The sequence below is a fragment of the Sapajus apella genome, unplaced genomic scaffold (genome assembly GCF_009761245.1).
Source record: "Sapajus apella isolate SASKATOON/1434 unplaced genomic scaffold, GSC_monkey_1.0 scaffold73, whole genome shotgun sequence".
Classification (NCBI taxonomy): Eukaryota; Metazoa; Chordata; class Mammalia; order Primates; family Cebidae; genus Sapajus; species Sapajus apella.
Window position 1 is genome coordinate 6,645,825 of NW_022437013.1, and position 23,248 is coordinate 6,669,072.

Sequence of the window (23,248 nt, forward strand, 5' to 3'; positions counted from 1 at the left end):
AATAAAACACTCAATGATTTCATTGAAAGAACTATTGATAACCACAACAACATGGATGGATCTCAAAAATGTTATGTTGAGTGACAGAAGCCTTAGAAAGAAAGTACCTGGAACCAACCCAAATGCCCATTGATGACAGAATGGACAGGGAAAATGTGGCACATATACACCATGGAATATTATGCAGCCATCAAAAATGAGTTCGTGTCCTTTGTAGGGACATGGATGAACCTGGAAACCATCATTCTCAACAAACTGACACAAGAACAGAAAATCAAACACTGCATGTTCTCACTCAGAGGTGGGTGTTGAACAATGAGAACACATGGACACAGGGAGGGGAGCATCACACACTGGGGTCTGTTGGGGGAAATAGGGGAGGGACAGCGGGGGGTGGGGAGTTGGGGAGAGACAGCATGGGAAGAAATGCCAGATATAGGTGAAGGGGAGGAAGGCAGCAAATCACACTGCCACGTGTGTACCTATGCAACAATCTTGCATGTTCTTCACATGTACCCCAAAACCTAAAATGCAATTAAAAAAAAAAGAAATTGCCACAAACTGGGTGGCTTTAAAAAATAAATAAATAAATAATAAAAAATAAATAAGAAAAAGAAAGTACATACCGTATGATTCCATTTATAAGGAGTTCTAGAACAGCAAGACTAATTTTGATGAAAAAATCAACAGTATAGTTGCCACTATAGATGATGGAGTAGGGACTGACTAGAAAGGTGCATAAGAAACATTTCTAAAACAATATCCTGATAAGGAGTTGCATCATACAAGTGTATACATTTGTCAAAGTCCAGTAAATGTACCCTTAAGATTTGTGCATCTCATTTAATGTGAATTAATATCAAAAGAAAAGTAATATACAGCTATGGAATTTTAGTTATGGTGTGCATACTGAAGTATTGAGAGAGAAGCATATTGTTGTAATTCATTTTGAAATGCATCAAAAATATATTAATGGATAGAGACAGGGATGAATAAATATGTGACAAAGCCCTGATAGTAAATATCACTAATGGGTATATAGTAGTGCTAATAAAGTTCTGTCTACTTTGCTATTTTTGAATTTTTTTTTAAATTTTACTTTAGGTATATACTATACCTGGCATTTCTCCCCATGTTATCCCTCCCCACCCTCCCCACCCCCTGCTGTCCCTCCCCCATGCCCTCCAACTGCCCCCAGCGTGTGATGTTCCTCTCCCTGAGTCCATGTGTTCTCATTGCTCAACACCCTCCTATGAGTGAGAACATGCGGTGTTTGGTTTTCTGTTTTTGTGTCAGTTTTATTTTAAAAATAAAATGTTGGCAGGGAGATAAAAGGTTCAGTGTAGAATCTAGGTGGTAGATATACAGCTGTCAACTGTACAATTATTTTTCTCAGTGTTTCAAACTTTTTCACAATAAAATATTTAAAAATATACTTAGAAACCTACTTACTTCCATCAGCTTAGCAAAAATCCAGGAGTTTGCTAGCATACTCACTTATCAAGGATGTGGGAAAACATACTCATACATTGTGGGTGGGAGTACAAAATAGTGCAAATTAAGAGGAATCTGACAATATCCAGAGATGGATTTACCCATTAATTCAGAAAATCCTTTTTCATGACTTTTACTATTATACCTGAACACACCTGAAACAATATGCATGAAAGACTATTCACTATGTCATTATTTGCAATAAATGATTGGCAAAAAAACAATCTAGCAACTAGCAACTGGTGGAATGAACTATGGTATATCTATGTAATTCAATACCAGGCATCTATTTTCAAAAAGTCAAGATCTCTGTCTACTGATACGGAGTGACGTCCAGGATACAAATTTAAGTAAATAAGTAAAGTGCAAATAAAGCCAAAAGATAATACCTTCTCCTTTAAGAAATAGAGAAAGTAAAACAAATTCTTGGCTAGTGTTTATATAAGGAACACCAGAAGGATCCCAGCACTTTGGGAGTCTGAGGCACTTTTGATCATGAGGTCAGGAGTTCCAGATCAGCCTGGCCAACATGGTGAAACTCCCTCTCTACTAAACCCCATCTCTACTAAAAATGCAAATATACTAACCCCGTCTCTACTAAATACAAATATACTAACCCTGTCTCTACTAAAAATACAAATAAAAAAATAAAAATACACCAGGCCAGGCCTGGTGGCATATGTATATAATCCCAGCTACTCGGAGGCTGAGGCAGGAGAATTGCTTGAACCTGGGAGGCGGAAGTTGCAGTGAGCCAAGATGGCACTACTGCACTCTAGCCTGAGAGACAGAGCAAGACTCTGTGCAGAGAAAAAAAAAAGAAATTAAAAAAGAGTTAAATAAGAGGATGGAGAAGAACAAAGTGGATGAAGATTGGTTGGAAGGAAGACTTCTCAGTGTTACTTTTACAACATATATGATTGTATTATCTTTTTTTTTTTTAGATGAAGTCTCACTCTGTCACCCAGGCTGGAGTGCAGAGCGTGATATTGGCTCACTGCAACCTCTGTCTCCAGTTCATGGCATTCTCCTGCTTCAGCCTCCCGAGTAGCTGGGATTACAGGCATGTACCGCCATACCTGGCTAATTTTTGTATTTTTAGTAGAGACGCAGTTTCACTATGTTGACCAGGCTGGTCTCAAACTCCAGACCTCAGGTGATCCACCCACCTCAGCCTCCCAAAGTGCTGGGATTATAGGCATGAGCCACCGCACCTGGCCATAATTGTATATTCAGTGAAATAAAAGACAAAAATAATCAGTGCAGGATGCAAAAAAATGTGTAGCAGTAACAGAATGGCAGCATGGGCTTTCCAGTTAATTGGACTTAACACCCATAAACTTTTCCAAAGGTGTCAATTTCTATAAAAGTTAAAAGCAAATTGAGAAGTAGTGACAGCCTCCATACCTTTTGGTCCAGGGAGCCCATCCAAGCCAGTGCGTCCTGGAGGACCCGGAGGTCCTGGGAAACCACGATCACCTTTTGGACCAAGTGTTCCTTTGAAGCCTGGAAGTCCTGGAGGCCCAGGTGGCCCAGGTACTGCAAATCCTGGCTCACCCTTGAGCATACACATGACAAAACACAACAAAAACTCCCGTGACTTTTCTGGTACTTATCGTTTACCGCAGAAAATTTAATGCCCAACATACAAGACAATACTTTTCTTTACATGGGAGGAAAGGAGAAAATGATTAAATAAAAAATAATTTGTGAGCCGAGATCATGCCACTACATTCCAGCCTCAAAAAAAAAAAAAAAAAAGTAATTGGTATGTTGGAGAAAACATATGGAAGGATGGGAAATAGGGTTCAGTAAAACAAATTAAATGATTTGGACTGGTTTCAGGATAAGAAAAAGATAACTGAAAGAGCATGAATTAAAGAACAGACTATCCGTTTAAGGAAATATGATTATAAGCTGAGTATTAGATGATTCTAAATAATTAGTTTTTAATTTCACTAAGTATGATAACAGCATTGTGATTTTTGTATAAAATGTCAATTTATTTAGAGATAAATGCTGACACATTTTTAAGTGAAATGATACTGTTTTGAGATTTGGGTAAAATATTTAAGCAAAGTAAAAAGGAATAGATAAAGCAAATATTGTAAAATCATAACAATTTTGAATCTGGGTGATGGATAAATGAAAGTTCATTGTATTATTCATTTATTTTTATTTTCATTTGGAAATGTTCTTAATAAAAAGAATCAACCAATAGAGAAGTGGTTTTCTCATGAGAACTGGTATCATGGTTAACTGTTTTTCCCATGAAAAATAAGAAATAATTACAAAACACAGAAGGTTTAAATAAATTAAGCACAGGTAAAATATATAGGAAGTCATGATAATTGCCATGACACAGCAGTTTTCTGAAGGTTGACTGAGGAAAACTTAACATTAGATAAGGGATGACTGTATTCTCTAATCAAAGAACTGGCCACTCAAAAATAGGTTCAGATTTTTTTTTTTTTTTGCTCCAAATGTGACCTCTTGGATTATTAAAGATTATTTGGGTTAAATATTTTTAAAATGGAAGTATAATATGTTGTTTTATCTATATAATGAAGACTTGGGACTTGGGATGATATCTGAGTCAAAATGGAGAGCTAGAAATAAGGAAGATGGAAGAGATAAGAAAATGAGAAGGAATAAATAAAAATTTACCAAACCTTTGGTCCTGGAAAGCCGGGTGGTCCAGGAGGACCTTCCAGGCCAGTTCTTCCAGGTGTCCCAGGTGCTCCTGGAGGTCCTGGAATTCCAGGAAATCCTGTAAAATGATAAGTCATTTTTTTAACCACCAAAGAGAAGACACTTTAAGAAAAAAATTCAAATTCCCAAACCCACATTCTCACCTTATCTAATCATGCTTAGTGACTATAGTAAGATGTTAAAAGCACAATGACATTCTATATGATGACTTAGGATTAAGCCTTACAATCCCCTCAATCACATTACATTCCTATTATTTTCAAATAGAACTAATATATGTGGAAGATAGGCTTTTCTGAAGAAAATGAAGACTATTACATTATAAGATAGAACTAAATGTAAGGAATGAATCCCACACAAAAATGCCCAAGAACTTTTCTTCTGCTTGCATGTGAATGCCCAATAGTATGACAAAGGACCTAACATATAATTTTGGAAATGAACTAAAAATAACTGCAGTTATTATAGATACATATACATAAAATCAAACCTGATACTTTTGAAAGCATTTGGTATAAATGAGTAAAGATATATTTAAGAGCTGTCCTCAGACCACTGTGTGCTCTTGCCATTTGTGAGAATAAACTCTGTGAGGAATAAAGCAGAACTAAAGCATAAGCCCTAAAAAATTTCAATAAATCAACAGAATATTATTTAGCATAAAACATTACTTGGCTACACATGTGCAATATGTCTGTTTTCTGTTTAAGAAATCCATTAACTCAATAACTATCAAGTGCACCCTATGTGTTAGGAACTGTTCTAAACCCTGAGAATACTATGGTGAACACAAAAGCAATAATTTCTGTGATTTTTAAGCTTATGTATCACCTTTGCATATCTAAAATTTAGATGTTTTCCTGTCTGGACTGTTTTAGATAAAGATAATGAACTTACAGTGAAAATACACTGTGACTTTTTATTCACATTTTTTATAGCACACAGAAAAAAAAGATACAAGTAATATATTTTATTTGTTGAATGAATTTTATCAAAGAATAAAATCATGCTAATCGGCTAAGCTACCTCCCTTATACCTATTCCAAAATACCTTGGGGATGGGTACCTGCCTGCTACCCACTCCAACATACCTTTGGGACCAGGTGGTCCAGGAAGCCCAATTCCAGGGATACCTGGTTCTCCTTTGCTACCAGGTATTCCTGGCAAGCCTGGTTGTCCTGGGAGTCCAGGGTCACCTATGGAGAAACAGCAGTTATTGAAAGGAATACATTCAAAGAAAGAAGCTGTCAGGGCCAGGTGCAGTGGCTCACGCCTGTAATCCCAGCACTCTAGGAGGCTGAGATGGGTAGATCACCTGAGGTCAGGAGTTCAAGACCAACCTGGCCAACATGGCAAAAACCCATTTCTACTTAAAATACAATTATACAAAAATTAGCCGAGCATGGTGGCTGGCACCTGTAATCCCAGCTACTCTGGCTAAGGCAGGGAAAATTGCTTCAACTGGGAGGCAGAGACTGCAGCAAACCGAGATCGTGCCACTGCACTGCAGCATGGGTGACAGAGTAACACTCATCTCAAAAAAAGCCATCAGTGTTGAAGATACTTTGAAATAAATTGCTCACATACCTGGAAGACCTATTTCACCATCTCTGCCTGGGTTACCAGGCAAGCCAGGCTTCCCTGGCTGGGTTATGGTCTGACCTGGATCCCCTTTAGGACCTGAAAACAAGAGTAAATCAGTGGGAAATGAGAAGCATTTACTTGACTAAAGGTGTCTTTTTAATTAAAAATATAAAAGAAAATTATCAGTGATCTTTTGAAAAATATAAACTAACAAAAATTCACAAGGAAAACAATCTTCCATTATATATTCAAGAAAGATATCAAACAGAAGGATAAAATTTCAAAAAGAAAAAGGATATGACAGCCTTAAGGGCTTCCATGATCTAAGATGTATGATGGTTAATTTTAGGTGTCAAGATGACTAGATTAAGACACACTGAGACAGCTGGCAAAGCATTATTTCTAGGTATGTCTGTGAGGGTGTTTCCGAAGGAGGCCGATGTTTGAATCCATGAAATGAATAAGGATAATACACCCTAACCCATTGTATGTGGGTACCATCCAATCAGCTGAGGGACTGGATACAACAAAATGGTGGAAAAAAGGTGAATTTGCTGCTCTCTCTCTTTTGAAACTGGTATACCCATCTTCTCCTACCTTGGACATCACAACTGCAGGTTCTCTGGCCTTCAGACTCTGGGACTTGCATTAGCAGCCACCCAGGTTCTCATGCATTCAGATTAGGACTGAGCCAAGGTCCTGGCTTCCCAAGTTCTTCAACTTATAGGTGGCCTACCATGGGACTTCTCAGCCTCTATAATCAGTAAGCCAATTCCCATAATAAATCAGCTCTCATCTATCTAACTAATCAGCTCATCTATTCATCAATTTTAGTGATTCTGTTTCTCTGGAAAACCATAAAACAAGGTGTTGTCTATATAAATATTTTTCAAATGTAAGCCAAAAGGGCCTTAAAAAATCAAACTGTAGTTAACAAGCAAAATACTTCCTTTTGGTAACTAATAATTACATTTAGGATTGGTAACTAATAAATACACATAGGATTTCTATGTGCAAAGTTCAAGTGTAGCTACTTTTTATTAAAGGAAACATGAACTTGAAATGAGCTCAAGAAAAAAAAAAAAAAGGATTTCCTAAACATGACACAAAAAGCACTAACCATGAGAGAAAAGACTGACAATTTTGATGGTGTAAAAGTTGATTTCTGCTCATTGAAGACACCATACAAAGAGTAAAAATGGCAAGCCATAATAGGTAAAGATTTCTCTTCACAAAATACATAGGTAACTAAGAACTAATATACAGAATATATAAAGAACTCCTCTAAATCAATAACAAAAAGAAATAATCCAAAATAAAACTGGTCAAAGCACTTAATTAGGCATTTCACAAATGCAAATTCAAATGGCCAATAAACACATGAGAAGGTGCTGAACTTTAATCAGAAAAACACAAAATATCACATTCAACAGATTGGCAAAAATGTAAAAGTCTGACAATATAAAATGTTTCCAAGGATGTAAATTAACGTAAAGTCTTCAACACTGCTTGTGGTAGTAAAACTTGGTACAATTGGTCTGGCTATAGTTTGTAATTATCCAGTCAAGCAGAAGATGTACTTATCCTATGCCTTGAAAATGCCAACCTTAAATACATACCCTAGCCCAGGTATTGGTAAGCATTTTGTGTAAAGGACCAGACAGTAACTGCTTTAGGCTTTGTGGACCATACAGTTTCTGTAACAACTACTCAACTCTTCAGTTGTAGTGCAAAAACAACCACAGACAAAGGTGAATGGCTGTGGAAGTGTTCATATAAAACTTATATTTGTAATAGGTGGTAGGCTGGATGTGGTCCATGGACTGTAGTTCTGTAGTGTGCCAACTCCTGCCCTAGAGAAGTGTGAGCACATGAACACAAGGAGATATAGGGATCTATCTACCTATCTATGTGACTGTACACAGAAGCATTATTCATAATAGACCTGAACTGTAAGTAACTCAATTGACCATTAATAATAGAATGGATCAATCAACTGTAACACACACACACATAAACATACATACAATGAAATACTATATAGCAAGAAAAATGAATATACTATAGCCACACAAAAAGTTAATATAATAAAACACCCTATGTTATTAACATGAAGTTCAAAAAGAAACAAAATTAAAATACTCTGTTTAAAAATGCATACAGAGGCCATAAAAAAGAGAAGTTATGGAAGAAAATTATATAAAAGGCAAGTCAGTAGAGAGGAGGAAGGGGGTCATGATTAGGAAATGACAGGGAGAGAAGGATAAAGGTTTCTAGGATGCTGGTAACATTCTATTTTTTGATGTGTGTGGTAGTTACATGTGTGTTTCTATTATAGTTATTTATTAAACTTTGCATTATGTATCATGTACTTAAAAATAACAAAATTAACAATAACAATGAAACAGAAAAAAATTTAAAGAGAAACGTCCTTATAAAAAAACATTGTGATCCCTTGCTAAGATGCTCTGAAGAGTCCAAATATAAATGGCCAGGGAAACACACCTCTCGGGAAAGGAAGCCATGAGTAGCCAAAGCATAATAAATTTCTGTTTTTAAGCACCAAATTTAAAACAAAACAACCAACCAAAGTAAACTTACCTGGTATTCCTGGCTGGCCTGGATTTCCTGCCACACCTTGTATGCCTTTTTCACCTACTGGGCCTGGAGGGCCAAAACCAGGAGGACCCATAGGCCCTATATTCCCTGGGAGGCCTGGTAAACCTGGGTTCCCAGGGGGACCTCTTTCACCCTTAAAAGTAATTCCACCCTAAAAAGGGAAAAGTTTAATACAGAAACATATAGATACAACAACTATCTCTAGTTTGGTACTGAATACAACTGGGGAAAGGATATAGCCATAAATAGTTCTTAAAAGCTATGTAAATAAGTGGTATTATGGGATGGCATGTGTGGTCATTCCACTTAACTCATTTCTCCAACAAATATTTTTGGGCTCCTGCTATGTGTCAAATGCTGATGATACAACAGAAAATAAAAATAGACAAAAATCTCTGACTTTATGCCGCTTATATTTTAGTGTAAGTCAGAAAGGTCACAGTCTAAATAACATTATAAAATATCACTTCCTACCTAAATATCCTGGGCTGTGTGTTATGTACAAAATGAGATTGTTCATTTATGTTAAATCTTTCAGTTCTGTGTCACATTTAACATGGCTATCTACTCGTACTAATCTCTAAGCTTACTACATAGATATTGAAAAAACAAGTTAAATTGCTGGTTATGAGGTTTATTTATTTATTTATTTTGAGACAGAGTCTTGCTCTTGTTTTTCAGGCTGGAGTGCAGTGGTGTGATCTCGGCTCACTGCAACGTCCACCTCCGAGGTTCAAGCGATTCTCCTGCCTCAGCCTCCCAAGTAACTGGGATTACAGGCGTGTGCCACCATGGCTAATTTTTGTATTTTTAGTAGAGATAGGATTTCACTATGTTGGCCTGGCTGGTCTCAAACTCCTGACCTCAGGTGATCCACCCACCTCGGTCTCCGAAAGTGCTGGGATTACAGGCATGAGTCACATGCCCGGCCATGAGGTTTACATAAACCCAGAGAAAGATATGTCGGGGGTAAGAGTGGGGGAACCTTATACTGACATCTTAGCTTCCTGCCCACCTATTCAGAGAAAATATTATTCAATATTAATGGGTTAGGAAGGATAAGTTTACAAAACAACTGAAAGAAAAGAGTAGTGAAGAAACCGTACATAGTCAGTAACAATGTACCATCACTATATGGTCACATTGGTTTAAGCATTGATTGGTTGTTTATTTCAGCACTAGGCCCATCCTTCGAATTAACTTAGGAAACATTTTTAAGTGAAAATTTAACATCACAAAACCAAAAATATCAAACCAACTCACAGGCTCTCCTTTCGGGCCAGGAAGACCTGGCAATCCATCCTGTCCAGGAGTGCCAGGTAAACCAGGAAGCCCTGGAGCTCCAGGATAACCCAACTCTCCTTTGTCACCCTTCATTCCTGGAAAAGTGAGGATATCACCAGGTTCACCTTTAGATCCAGGAAAGCCTGGAGCACCCGGAGCTCCTGGAATGCCCTGAAGTGGATAAGGAAAAAAAAAGAAAGAGTGGAAAAAGAAGAAAGAGAAAAAGAAAATAAGTTTCTTTTTTTCTAACACTTTCTTCCCTCCAGTTTATCCCTTCAACCCATCTAATAACATTTAATGTACAAAGGGTTGAATCAAATGAGGCATGGGAGTCAGGAAAAGTCAAAAAAATCAAATAAATTATAACTAAATAGAAAAATTAAATTATATGTGTGCATACATATGAATAATTGAAAATCAATGTGTAATATGGGTTCCTTCTACTTCTTTTTGTTTTATAATATACTCAAAACTTACAGGTAATCCTTTGGGACCAGTTGCTCCAGCTTGTCCTTTTTCACCTTTCTGTCCAGGAAAACCAAGAGATCCTAACAAACACACACACACACACACACACAATAATGTAAGCTTTGATCTTGAATTCCTGACAAAGCTCATACAGAAAGCATCAAGTCAGAAAGTCAAGTTTTTAAAATAAGAACCTCATTCAGTCCCATTTATGTCACATTTGTATTTTCCCTTTATGTTCTTGAAATAACCATCCTTTAAATAAATTTAACATTTCATGTTACATACAATATTGTATCCTAAGAAAGTTCCAACTCCAAAGCAGACTTTCTCAGATCTTGCAATTACCAAGTACTATGCACAACGTTTCCTGGGTTCCTATGACGTTCCCATTGCCAAAGGTAGAAAAAGATAATGAAAAGGTCTGAATATCTTTGTTCTGACTTACGCAGTTTTCCTACACCTTACCAGTCCTGTCTCTGGTTTGTCATTCCCTGAAATTTGGTTTATGAGAAACATTTGTACCCCAAAGACTAGAGGAAACATTACTAAGGCAGTCGTTTTCCAAATGGAAACCTGGACCAGTGGCATCATCACCACCTGGCTACTAACTAAAAATGCTGATTGTTGAGCCTTCATCCAGGTTTACTGAATCAGAAACTTTGAGAGTGAAGCTCAGCATTCTGGGCTTCAATACGCTCTCCAGGTGATACACTCCCAAGTTTGAGAACCACAAGACTAGAGGTACAAGGCTAGATTACTAATGTCCAATAATGTCTATAAGATTTGTTGAAAGTATTCCCAACCTTCAAAGCAATTGGTGTCCCTAGTAGACTCACTAGACAGAAAGGTAAGAGAGTTGGTGTCTATTCTCAGCCTAGACTCAGACATTAAGTGCAATTTCAAGAGAAAACTGGGATTTCCTAAGGGGCAGTTAAATGAAACGGTTGAGAGTCTGACAGATCTCAGAAATAGTTTTAACTGGAAAGGGGGAAAGATTAGTTATATATATAAAGAGAGGAATACTGGAAGTTGATTGCTAAACTCCAATAGAAGCCCTGCTCCTGAATGATAACATGTGATACATCCCCAGTGACTGGAAGCTCTGCCACTGGAAACTATACTTAGGGGCTGGGCATTATGAACTTTTCTCCCAGTATTCTGGAAGGAAGAAGTCTAACTCTGCGTAAGTTATTTTCTTCTCCATATGAAAAATGGGGAAGATATATTTCCTGAAATAATATTGCCAAAATGTTTTAATAGAAAATATTGGTAGCTTCAAGTATTAGAAACAAGAGCACAATTAATTTGATAACAAATAGAGGCATTTCATACTTTATTATTTATAGATATGAGTGACTAGCTATAAAATGAGGAACCGACAACATTCTAAAAGTACAAGATCAACAAAATCTAGCCAAAAAGTATTTAGAACACTGCCCTGAGGCAGAATGGTTTACCTGGAGGACCTGGGAGACCTGGCAAACCAGGTTGACCTGGAGGCCCTGAAATACCAGTTCCAATGCAGTTGAAGCAAGTGTCACCTTTGTCACCTAGTGAAATCATAATAACAAACAAATGTTACTGAAAGAAGTACATATACCTTCTATAGGTAGGTTCTAAAAATGTTATCACTAAGGGACAGCATTTCCACTTAATGGTGTGATTGGAGAAACCTATATATTGAATCAATTTATGGCAAATAAAATACTGAGTGCTTACTATGTGCCAAGAACTGTTCCAGATGTTTGTGTTACATTGGTGAGAAAAAGAGAAAAGTCATGGATAAAAATTCATGTCATCATGCCTCACATTCTACCAGGGGGAAGGGATAATAATCAATAAAAGAAATAAATTATCAAATTTTACATATGAAATATTTTAATATATTATTAACTATACTCAAGGTGCAGTCACTAATGCCTATAATCCCAGCATTTTGGGAGGCTGAGGCAGGCTGATTGCTTGAGGCCAGGAGTTCAAGACCAGTCTTGCCAACATGGTGAAACCCCATCTCTACAGAAAAAATACAAACATTAGCCAGGCATGGTGGTGCATGCCTGTACTCGCCAGGAGGCTGAGGTGGGAGGATTACTTGAGCCTTAGGAGATTGAGGCTGCAGTGAGCTGTGATTGTACCACTGCACTCCAGATTGCATGACAGAGCAAGACCCTGTCTAAAAAAATTAAATATATATGAAATATTTAATATACTTTCAAAGATGTTTTTATAGAAAAAACAGAGCTAGTTACGTGGTATTGGGTATGCCAGGGAAGACAGGGTTGCAATTTTATATAGAATGGTCAGGATAGACTTGATTGAGAAGTTGATATATGATAAAACTTAAAGGACATGGCATGTGCTTAATGAGTGTAGAACATTCCAAGCAGAAAGAATAGCCATATTTGGTATATACAAGGAACAACAAGCAGATCAGATTGATAGAGCAGAATGAGGAGGGGAACAAGGTCAGAAAGTTTAGAGTTTATAGCGAATGGCATATCAAGAAACATAAAGGCTGTGGTTTTTATTGTAAGTGAAATTAAAATCTAGTAGAAAAAAATTAAACAGAAAAGCAACATGCTATATTAAGTTTCAAAGGGATGACTCTAGCTGCTATGTTAATAGCCTCTAAAGGCAATGATGGAAACAGGGTAACCACTTAAGTGGCTACTGTTACAGTCATCTAGGAGAGAGAGAGTGGTAGCTCATCCCAGAGTGACTGCAATGAAAATGATCAGAACTGGTTAGATATCTGAAAGTACAGCCAATGGGATGTTCTCATGGATCGTATATGAAATACAAAAGAAGAGGGGAATCCAGGATGACTCCAGTGTCTTCAGCATGAGCACCTAGGAGGCTAACGTGGCCTGCTTTTTAAGTAAGAAGCATAAGATGTGAGTGGAGCAACTATGGGGAGGAGGTGGAGGAGGTCAGCACTTCAATTTGATCAGGATATCAAGTTCAAAATGTTGACTAGGCAAGTGGATATACAAATCTAGAGGAAAAGAGTTATATCTGGGTAGGAGACATAAGTTTGTAAGTCATTGACAATTAGGTGGTAGTAACAGTCACGAAACTGAATAAATGAGTTTAGACAGAAAAGAACAAGGACTTAACCTTGAAGCATTTTTAAATTGAAAGTTGGGTAGATAATTCTAAGATGCATATAAAAATGCAAAGAACCTAGGATATCCAAGATTTATAATAAAGCCACAGTAATTAAGATAGCATGATATTGGTGCAGGGAGATACTAATGAAACAACAGAACAGAATAGAGCAATCAGAAACAGACCTAGACATATATGGTCATATAATCTACAAAAAAGTGCTAATGCAATTCACTGGGGTAACTGATGATATTTTGTTCTATAGTACTGACTCAACTGGATATCCATATGGGAAAAATGAACTTTGATCCCTACTCCAAACTGTACACAAAAATTAAATGAAGATAGATCAAAGATGAAAATGTGAAAGGTAAAACAATAAAGTGTATAGAAGAAAACACAGAGGAATATCATCAGGCCTTTGAGATAAACAAAGATTTCTAAAACAGCATAAAAAGTGCTAACAATAAAACAGGACATTAATTAATTTGATTTCATTTAATTAGTAAATTTTGTTAAACAAAAGTTAATAAAAGAGAAGATAGCTGTAATACATATATCCAATAATCACATTAACAATAAGGTTAGGCACTTTATAAAAGAGAATATACAAACCATAAGAGAGTAGCTCATAATCAAGTCATTAGGGAAATGCAAATGAAAATAACTTTGGAACACAGTTTGGTAATATTAAACAAAACCTACACCTACCCTATAACCCCACAATTCAATTCCTAGGTATATCCCCAACAAAAATTAGTGCTTATGTCCTACAAAAAATACATGTACAAGAATATTTATGACAGCTTTATTCACAATAGCTCCAGACCAAATGTCCACCAACGTTAGAATACTGAGGTAACATGCAGGGGAAACCCAAAGAATGGTGGAAAAATACTGTAACAAACAAAAATGTAGATATATCTCACATATATTTAACGAAAGAAACCAGACACAAAAGAGCTCATACAGTATAATTCTATGCATACAAAGTTCAAGATTAGGCAAATTAATGTATGTCAGAGGATAAAATAGTGATTACCTTTGGGGGATACTAAGTAGGGAGCACAAGAGTCTTCCAGGGTCCTGAAAACATTCTATATTTTGGTTTAGATGCTAATTACATGGATACACATACTTGCACTCACACATATATGTACACCAGAGAGGTATGAAAGAAAACAGGAAATGTAATGTACTGAAAGCCAAGGGATGAAAGTGTTTAAAGAAGGCAAAAAGCCAGCAGAAAAAGGACAGACCTGACATTTTGATTATCAGGATAACAGACTGCTGGTGACTGACCAGCATCTGTGGAGTGGTAGGCAGTGGTGAGTTAGGGGAAGAGAGGATGAAATCCTGTTTGGAGTATGTTTAAGAGAAAACAAGAGGAGAATACCTATAAGTAATGATCAGAAAATTCTCAGGAAGTTTTGTTGCAATTGGGAATAGAAAAACAGAGAAGCAGCTGGCAGGGAATGCAGGATTGCCCTACTTTTTAGATAGGTGAATAAAGCTTATTTGTATGCTCCTGGAATGATTGAGCAGAGAGGAAAAAATTGGTGATGTGGGAGAGACAAAACTTTCTAGAAAACAATTTTGGGGGAAATAAGAGGGAATGAGATCTATTGTATAAATAGAATAACTGGCTTTAGATAGGAGCAGTAACAGCAATAGGCAAGAAGGGAGACTATATGGGCACAGGTGCAAGTAGGTAAGTAAATATGGTGGTGGAGATCAGTCAAAGTTTGCTTGTTATTGCTTTAACTGGTCAGTCAAGAAGGAAGCAAAGTCAGAAAAGGGGAGAAACTGTTAAAAATTTGAAAAGAGAAGATAAAGTGCAGGCTCAGAAAACGTAAAAATTTGGACTATGCTTTTGGTACAAGTGAGTACAATTAAGTGAGAGAAGGGCAAAGGAATCATGGATTTATGAATTGAATTGATTACAGTGATTGATCATGGAATTTAAGTTAGGTTAAGAGGTAATAAAGGACATCAAAAAGTTGAGTGTTAGTCAAAGTTGCTAGGTTTCAGTGGGGTTGGAGTATTGCTGGAGTCAGGTTACTAGTGGTAGCAAGCTAGAAAGAAGAGAGTGATCCAAAAAATGGGATGCATGAAACCAACGTCATGTAAGTATAACACTATTAGTAATGAGATGGTGTTGGAGTATGACCATGGGAGTCAGTGGCTAAGGTGTGACAGAGAATACAGGGTATTTTGCTGATGATTTGAAAGAATGAAAAAAATGAAGAAATGAATATATTTGGAGATCAAAACCTTTCACTCCTTGTTCTCCTTGGAGTCCTTTATCGCCTGGAGATCCCGGGGGCCCTGGAGGGCCTGGTTCACATATCTCATCACCTGAATAAGATAAAGGATAGCAAGCTAACTGTTTTGAAGTATCCAGAGGATTAAACAAAAAGAAGTCCTGACCAGTTAGAAAAAGACCTATTTTCAGTTACTTCTCTGAAGAAATTCAAGTACCTATAAGCAAAAGGAAAATATGACATTGCTGATAAATACTATTTGAAGAGCAAATGTAAACATCCAAGAACCACCAAAAACCAAAAATAGAAGCAGTAGTAGAATTTCTTAGATATCAGAAATGCAACAAATGAGGACAACCTTTAGCTAGATTTACTTAGAAACAAAATAAACAGAAACAAAAATAGAACTTAATAGGAGAATAATATAGCTTACTAGGAGGGATGTGAGGGCCAGGAGGGCCAGGAGGCCCTGGAAGCCCAGGAGCCCCAGGCTGTCCATCAAGTCCAGGAGGTCCAGGAATGGAAATTCCAGGTGGTCCTTCATCACCTTTCTGACCCCTTTCTCCAGGAAATCCAGGGGGGCCAGGAGGACCCATAGCTGCAGCCCCTAAAATTCAAAAAAGTGATCAAAATGATCTCATTTTAGAGATGTTACTTTAGTTTTCATTGCGACATTGGATAATAAGATTTTCCTTTAACATATAATTCTGGTTGTGTTATGTTTTTCTTTTTCTATAAGAAAAGTCTGAAAAAAGGTTGAAAAGCTTCAAAGAATATAACTAACAGTTTGAGGGTAGGAAATAATAATTTAAAGTAGCTTTATTCCTTTTGGAAATTACTAGTAACCCCATCCTTTGACACTATTATCTTATAATCTTAAAAATACCAGAAATTCCTTAGCAAGAGAAAAAGATATTTCAAAATGCCCATATGAACGGCTCTGTGTCCGGACATTCTTCTGTTATACTGGTGATTCATGCTGCATGAATCACCACTTTTTAATTACTACAACTTTATAATGTCTTAAAAACTGCTAAGGAACACTTATAGAACACTTTTGAGTTACTACAACTTTATAATGTTTTAAAAACTGCTAAGGAAAATATGCTTCTCTTTGTTCATTTTTAAAACCATCTTCACTACACTTACAAATTTACTTTTCTAAATAAATTTTAGAATCAAGTTGTCAGTTTCAATTTCAAAATCCAGTTGGAATTCTGAATGGAATTAATTGAATTTAAACATTTTTTTTGGTAGAATCAACTGTTTGTAATTTTGGTTTTTCACACTGAGTAATAATTAAGTTTATCTCTCCATTTATTTAGCAATTTTATATTATTTAATAATAATTTACAAAATTCTTCAGAGAAGTCTTATACGTGTTTTATTGTGGTTATTTATGGGTTTGCTTTATAACTACTGTGAATTTTAATACTATTATTATTGTGAAGCATATTTTTTTCTCTGGTATGTTTGCTGGTGAAGAGGGAGGCAAATTAAGTATGCTACTCAGATCTGGCCATCTTGCACACATATTCTCTTTAAGTTTTCATAATTTGTCAATTGATTTTTTAAAGTTTTCTAGTAGATAATCAGATGGTCTCTGAATAACCAAAATTTGGGCTTTTTCCTCATTCTTACAACTATTTTTTCTTCCAGATATAGTGCATGAGCTAGGATCTCCACTTTCAGGACAAACAGCATTGATAACTCTAAGTATCTTTATCTCATTTCTGACTTGAATAAAAATGTTCCTGATGTTTCATCACAAAGCATGACATTTCCTGTACATTATCAGGACTGTACAGGAAATGTCATGCTTTGTGATAGCTTCATCAAGTTAAGGTAATTCTCTTCTAATTATAATTTAAGTGGTTTAGCTTTCTTTTAAAAATGAATGGGTATCGAATTTTATTGACTGATTTTTCTGCATCTATTGGCCTGTTCTCTTTTACTCTGTCAATGTAGTCAATCATAGTAACCTCAAACCATCCTTGCAATCTTGGAGTAAAATCTACTTGATCATAATATCATACAATTTAATATGCTTCTGAATATTTAGGATTATTGCTTCTACATTCATAAATTAAACTGGGTTATTTCTAGTGTTATCTCCTTGGTGGTTTAGTATCAATGCTATTAAACTGACTTTTTTTTAATGCTCTGAAAATTGTTTAACATTTTGGCATTATCTGCTCTTTGACAACTTGGTAGAATTCATTTGTAAAATGATAAAACCACCCATACAACCAATGTGTTTTCACGGAGATCTTTAAAATTTCAAAAGCTTCTATGGTAATTGATCTACTGAGGTTTCCTACTTTCTCAAAACAATTTTAACTAATTTGTTTCCTGTTTGACGATAAATTTATATTTCATCCAAATTTAAAATATTTTAACACCTATTTATAGTTTTCTTCTAATATTTTAATTGTGATACTTTTTCTTTACTGATTGTATTTGTTTTTTTATCATTATCTTGATTGTATTTGCCAAGTTTTGTTAATTTCAAACTCTTCTCACTCAAAATATCATCTTTTATTTTCCCTATTTAACTACATTTTCTTAGTTTGTTTTCTATTTATTAATTTTTATTTTTATCTTCATCAAGTTTTTCCTTCTATTTCAGCTTGTTTCTTTTTTCAAAAACTTGAGTCTTTTCATTTTAGTTTTTCTAACATTTTGATAAAGGTACTGATTTGGCTACGTTCAATGAGTTTTGACATGAGGTGCTTTCATCGTTGTCTGGGATTGTAGTCTGTCATTTCCATTTGTTTCTTTTCTATGTCTAGAGTTATTTATATTGTTTCTTAATATACAATTGTAAACATTTTTGGTGATTTTGTTGTAAATTTCTCATTTTATTTCACTGTAATCACAAAGAATGACATGCATGTAATTTTTAAATATTTATTTTTTGTTCTAATAGAGTGAATTTCTTTAAATATTCCATGCATGTTTATATAGAATGTATATTCTCTGCTGCACATAAAGTATTTCTCTTTCCCCCATATATACACCTTGATTGTGTTGCTCAAATCATTTATGTCCTTATTTTTCACCTACTTGATATGTTGGGAATTTGCCAGTTTATTTCTTATAGGCTATCGGTTTTCACTTATACATTCAAAGCTATATTGTTAGATACCTAAGGATTCATAAATTTTAAATCATTGTGATATGTTTTATTTATCCATATGAAATGTCTGTCTTTTTTTATTTTAGATTCAGGAAGTACATACGCAGCTTTGTTATTAATACAGGGACGTATTGCATGATGGTGGCATTTAGCCTTCCAGTGAACTCATCACCCAAATAGTGAACATGTACACAATAGATAGCTTTTCAATCCCCTCACTTTTGGAGCCTCCTATGTCTATTATGTCCATGCATACCTATTGTTTAGCTCCCACTTCTAATTGAGAACAGGTGGTATTTGGGTTTCTATTTCTGAGTTATTTCACTTGGGGTAATGGCCACCAGCTGCATTCATATTGCTGCAAAGGACATGATTTCATTGTTTTTATGGCTGCATAGTATTCCATGGTGCACATGTATCACATTTTCTTTATCCAATCCACTTCTGATGAATACTTAGGATGATTCCATGACTTTGCTATGATGAATACTATTGCAATAAATATATGAGTGCAAGTGTCTTTTTGGTAGAATGATTTCCTTTGAGTAGATACCCAGTAGTAGGATTGCTGGGTGGAATAGTAGTTCTACTTGCAGTTCTTTGAGAAATCCAAACTGCTTTCCACAGTAGTTGAACTAATTTAAATTCCCACCAACAATATATAAGTATGACCTCCACATTCTTGTTCAAATCTGTTATTTTATGACTTTTTAATAATAGCCATTCTAATGTGTGAGTTAGTATCTCATTGTGATTTTAATTTGCATTTATCTGCTGATTAGTGACATTGAGAATTTTTTCATGTTTGTTGGCCACATGTATGTCTTATATTAAGAAGTGTTCTGTTCCTGTCTTTTGCCCAGTTTTTAATGGGGTCATATTTTTTTCTTATTAAGTTCCTTGCATTAATAGATTCTGGATATTAGTCCTTTGTCAGATGCATAGTTTACAAATATTTTCTCCTATTCTTTAGGCTATTTACTCCACTGATTGTTTCTTTTGTTGTGCGAAGCTCTTTAGTTTAATTAAGTGCCAATAGTCTATTTTTGTTTTGATTGCATTTACTTTTCAAGTCTTAGTCATAAATTGTTTGCCTAGGTCAATGTCCAGAAAAGTTTTTCCTTGCATTTTCTTCTAGTATTTTTATAGTTTCAAGTTTTGCATTTAATTGTATTTCATACTATATTAGAATTGCTAAACTGGCCTTTTTATTTATAGCATTTGCCAAATATATATATATATTGCATTTTTTCAGATTATCTCTGTCACTTTGCTTTAGATATGTCTATTGTGCACTATATATAGGTATTTTTAATTTCAATTTTATTTTAGTCAGTGTCTTTTAATCAGTGTTCAGTTCTTTCAAATTTGTTGGAGTTCCTGACTTATTTTTAACTTCTTTTTGTTATCTTAAATTTTATTTTCTATTTACCCAGGTTTGTCTTTGTTTATTTTGCCCCAATCCTAGCCTATACTATATATGAGATTTTTAGTCATTTTCTTTCTTCAATTGGTAGGTAAGTTATACATTTCATTTCTAGTCTTCTCTAGTGGCTACTATTAATGTTTTAATCTATTTACCTAAACTTATATATTTCTAAAAACTTATACAATTAACAAGATTTATATTATCTTTCCCTAACAAGACAAAAAACACTTCTTTTTATTCTCTCTGCATCTATGCATCACATGTAAATAATGTTTACAATTATAGTTCCAAGTTGTTACTTAAAATATCTTTTTACAAAATGACCAGTACTGATTTAGACTTAATATGCTTTACTAATATATTTTCTAAGCTGTGGTTCTTGCATCCTACCACTATTCTCATTTTATCCAGAATTCCTTTTATTCTCTTTAGAGCAAAACCGCCAGTAACTATTTCAGAGACAGTCTGAAGGTATTAAACTTTCTATGTATTTCATCTTCATACTAGGATGATAGTTTAGAGTAATACAGAATCCCTAATTCATAGTAATTTGTCCTTATCACTTTGAAAATGTGTTCCATTATCTTACCTTGACTCACTGCTTTGCAGGTGATCTGCCTTTTTCCTCAAATCTTTTTATCACTGAATTCTGAAATGTCCCTACAACATGTTTGGTTATGGGCCTTTGCATTATTAGTATTTTACTCTTGCTTAGTGCTTCATGAGCTTTTTCATAGTGATGTATGTGTTTTTTAATCGACAGATGTTTTCAACCATTATTTTTTTTCAAATGCTGCCTCTTGTCCCATTCTCTCCTCCTTGACCTCCCTCATGAGATAATTTTGAAGCTTCTAGGTTTATTCTTTATACCTCTTAACTTTTCTTTCATACTTCCCCGCTCCATATCTATTTTACTGCATCCTGAGATAATTCTTTATTTCGAGTTCACTATCTTGAGATTAGTTCATATTTAGAACATAATGGAACCTATATTTATTTTCTTTCTATTGAGAAAGATCACTGAGTATCACTCATCTCACCACTTTAGTATTTCATTAGCTACATATTTTTGAAGGAAAAGAAAGAATAATTTATTGAATATGCATATGTGCCAGATACTGTACTACATGCATTTGCAAATTTTACACAAATCACTAATATTACCCTATTTCAGAGAACATCCAAATAAACATTCTGGGTAAGGGCAGTACTCAGTTTGTAGACAAATTAGAAATGTTCCAATACACTGTGTGTATTCAAAGGGAATAATATAAAACTCAGGATTGAGCTCTAAGATTTTATTGTATAACAAGATCACCACGGAGATTTCTAGCTAGGTGTTTCTGAAATTTTAGGTGGGTAATGCTGCTTGACATTTTCATACAGGGCATTACTCGGGGAGCATCTCCTTCCCTAATAGCATGAAAAGTGTGATGATTCACCTATTAAATCACAAAATTGTTTGGTGTCATTTATCAATAATAAAATGTACCCCAGTTAAAATGGCTATCATCAAAAAAGACAAAAAAAAAACAAAATAAATAACAAAATAAAAAAAAATAACAGATGCTGCAGGGATGCAGAGAAGAGGGAACTCTCATACACTGTTGGTAGGAATGAAAATTAATACAACCATTATGAAAAAAAGTATGGCGTTTCTTCAGAAAACTAAAAATAGAACTACTGTATGTTCCAGCAATCTCATGTCTGGGTAAATATCCAAAAGAAAATAAATTAGTAATTCAAAGAGATATCTGCACTCCCATGTTTATTGCAGCACTATTCACAATAGCCAAGATATGAAATCAACCTGAATGTCCAGCAATGGATGAACAGATAAATAAAATGTGGTATAAATACACAATGGAATATTACTCAGCCATAAAAAGAATGAAATTCTGTCATTTGCAGCAACATGGATAAGCCTGGAGGACATTATGTTAAATGAAATAAACCAGGCGCAGAAAGTCAAATACAAATTCATGTTCTCATTCATATGTTAAAAAAACAAAAACAAAAACAAAAAACATTGATCTCATGGAGGTAGAGTGTAGAATGATGGTTACTAGGGGCTGGGAAGGGTTGGGGGAAATGAAGAAAGTTTGGTTAATGGGTGCAAGCATACAGTTAGATAGAAGCAATAAGTTTCAGTGTTTGGTTGCACAGTAGATTCACAACAGGTAACAATAACTTACTGTATATTTCAAAATAGCTAGAAGACACGATTTTGAATGTTCCCAACATAAAGAAAAGATAAGTGCTTGAGGTAATGGATATTCCAGTTACCTTGATTTGATCATTACACATGGTAGCCATGGATAAAAATGTAACTTTTCCTATAAACATGTAGAAATATGTATCAATAAAAATAAAATGTAGAAATGGGAGTCTTAGGATTAAAGGACACTGTTCACTTGGGCTTTTTTAAAGTACAAGTGAGTAATATGGTGAGAGAAGGTATAGTAAGAATTGGGAAGTATCTGTCAATTAAAAAGGACTTGTGACTTCTACTTCCATGCTTACCATGGAACTAGTCTGATAAAAAGTATACATGGATTATTAGTAAGGTTGCTATAAGCACAAGGCCGTAAATGCAATCTCATTTACCTGGAGGTCCAGGGAGGCCAGGTGGACCCTGTATTCCAGGAAATCCTCGCTCTCCTTTTTCTCCAGGCAAGCCAGGCAACCCAATGTTTCCTTTTTCTCCTATAGATATACCAGTTCCAGGTCTAGTAATTACCTTTATTACAAAAGAAAACAAATAAAGAAATGCAAAGACGAAAAAGCTTATTCTCCTGAAAATATCTGGCAGCTACATATGATTGCAAAGTCATCGATTTCACAGTGCTCAAATGAACAATCCTTAAGACTACTGCATAGATTATGAGTCACATTCTGTATCACTCCTATCTTCCAACTGATTAGAAAATGTCCAATACCAATAACAACATTACCATGTTCCTGAGCCCAAAGCTTATAAAACTAAGTGTTTTTGATGTCTCTTCTCCTATAATTCACATTTACTTCATTCCAATCTCCTAAGACTGACAATTCTTTACAGAAAATGTCTCTCCAATTTGCCCCCTTGATTCCTGTTGCCACAGCTATATTGTCAACTCACACTTGGACTACCAGAAGCACCTC

At 35.3% G+C, this 23,248-nt stretch overlaps 1 protein-coding gene across 4 annotated transcripts in view; it reads right to left on the reverse strand.

The window, feature by feature from the left end:
- Nucleotides 1-23,248, reverse strand: part of COL4A5 (collagen type IV alpha 5 chain) — a 265,691-nt gene that overhangs the window by 88,576 nt on the left and 153,867 nt on the right. For all 4 annotated transcript variants that reach the window (XM_032250872.1, XM_032250876.1, XM_032250873.1 and 1 more), the window contains exons 19-29: nucleotides 22,712-22,844; nucleotides 15,970-16,143; nucleotides 15,547-15,630; nucleotides 11,622-11,714; nucleotides 10,171-10,241; nucleotides 9,673-9,864; nucleotides 8,392-8,560; nucleotides 5,794-5,886; nucleotides 5,298-5,402; nucleotides 4,167-4,264; nucleotides 2,902-3,052 (exon numbers count right to left, since the gene is read on the reverse strand). In XM_032250872.1, the coding sequence (XP_032106763.1) occupies nucleotides 2,902-3,052; nucleotides 4,167-4,264; nucleotides 5,298-5,402; nucleotides 5,794-5,886; nucleotides 8,392-8,560; nucleotides 9,673-9,864; nucleotides 10,171-10,241; nucleotides 11,622-11,714; nucleotides 15,547-15,630; nucleotides 15,970-16,143; nucleotides 22,712-22,844 (1,363 nt within the window). The remainder of the gene's footprint in view (nucleotides 1-2,901; nucleotides 3,053-4,166; nucleotides 4,265-5,297; nucleotides 5,403-5,793; nucleotides 5,887-8,391; nucleotides 8,561-9,672; nucleotides 9,865-10,170; nucleotides 10,242-11,621; nucleotides 11,715-15,546; nucleotides 15,631-15,969; nucleotides 16,144-22,711; nucleotides 22,845-23,248) is intronic.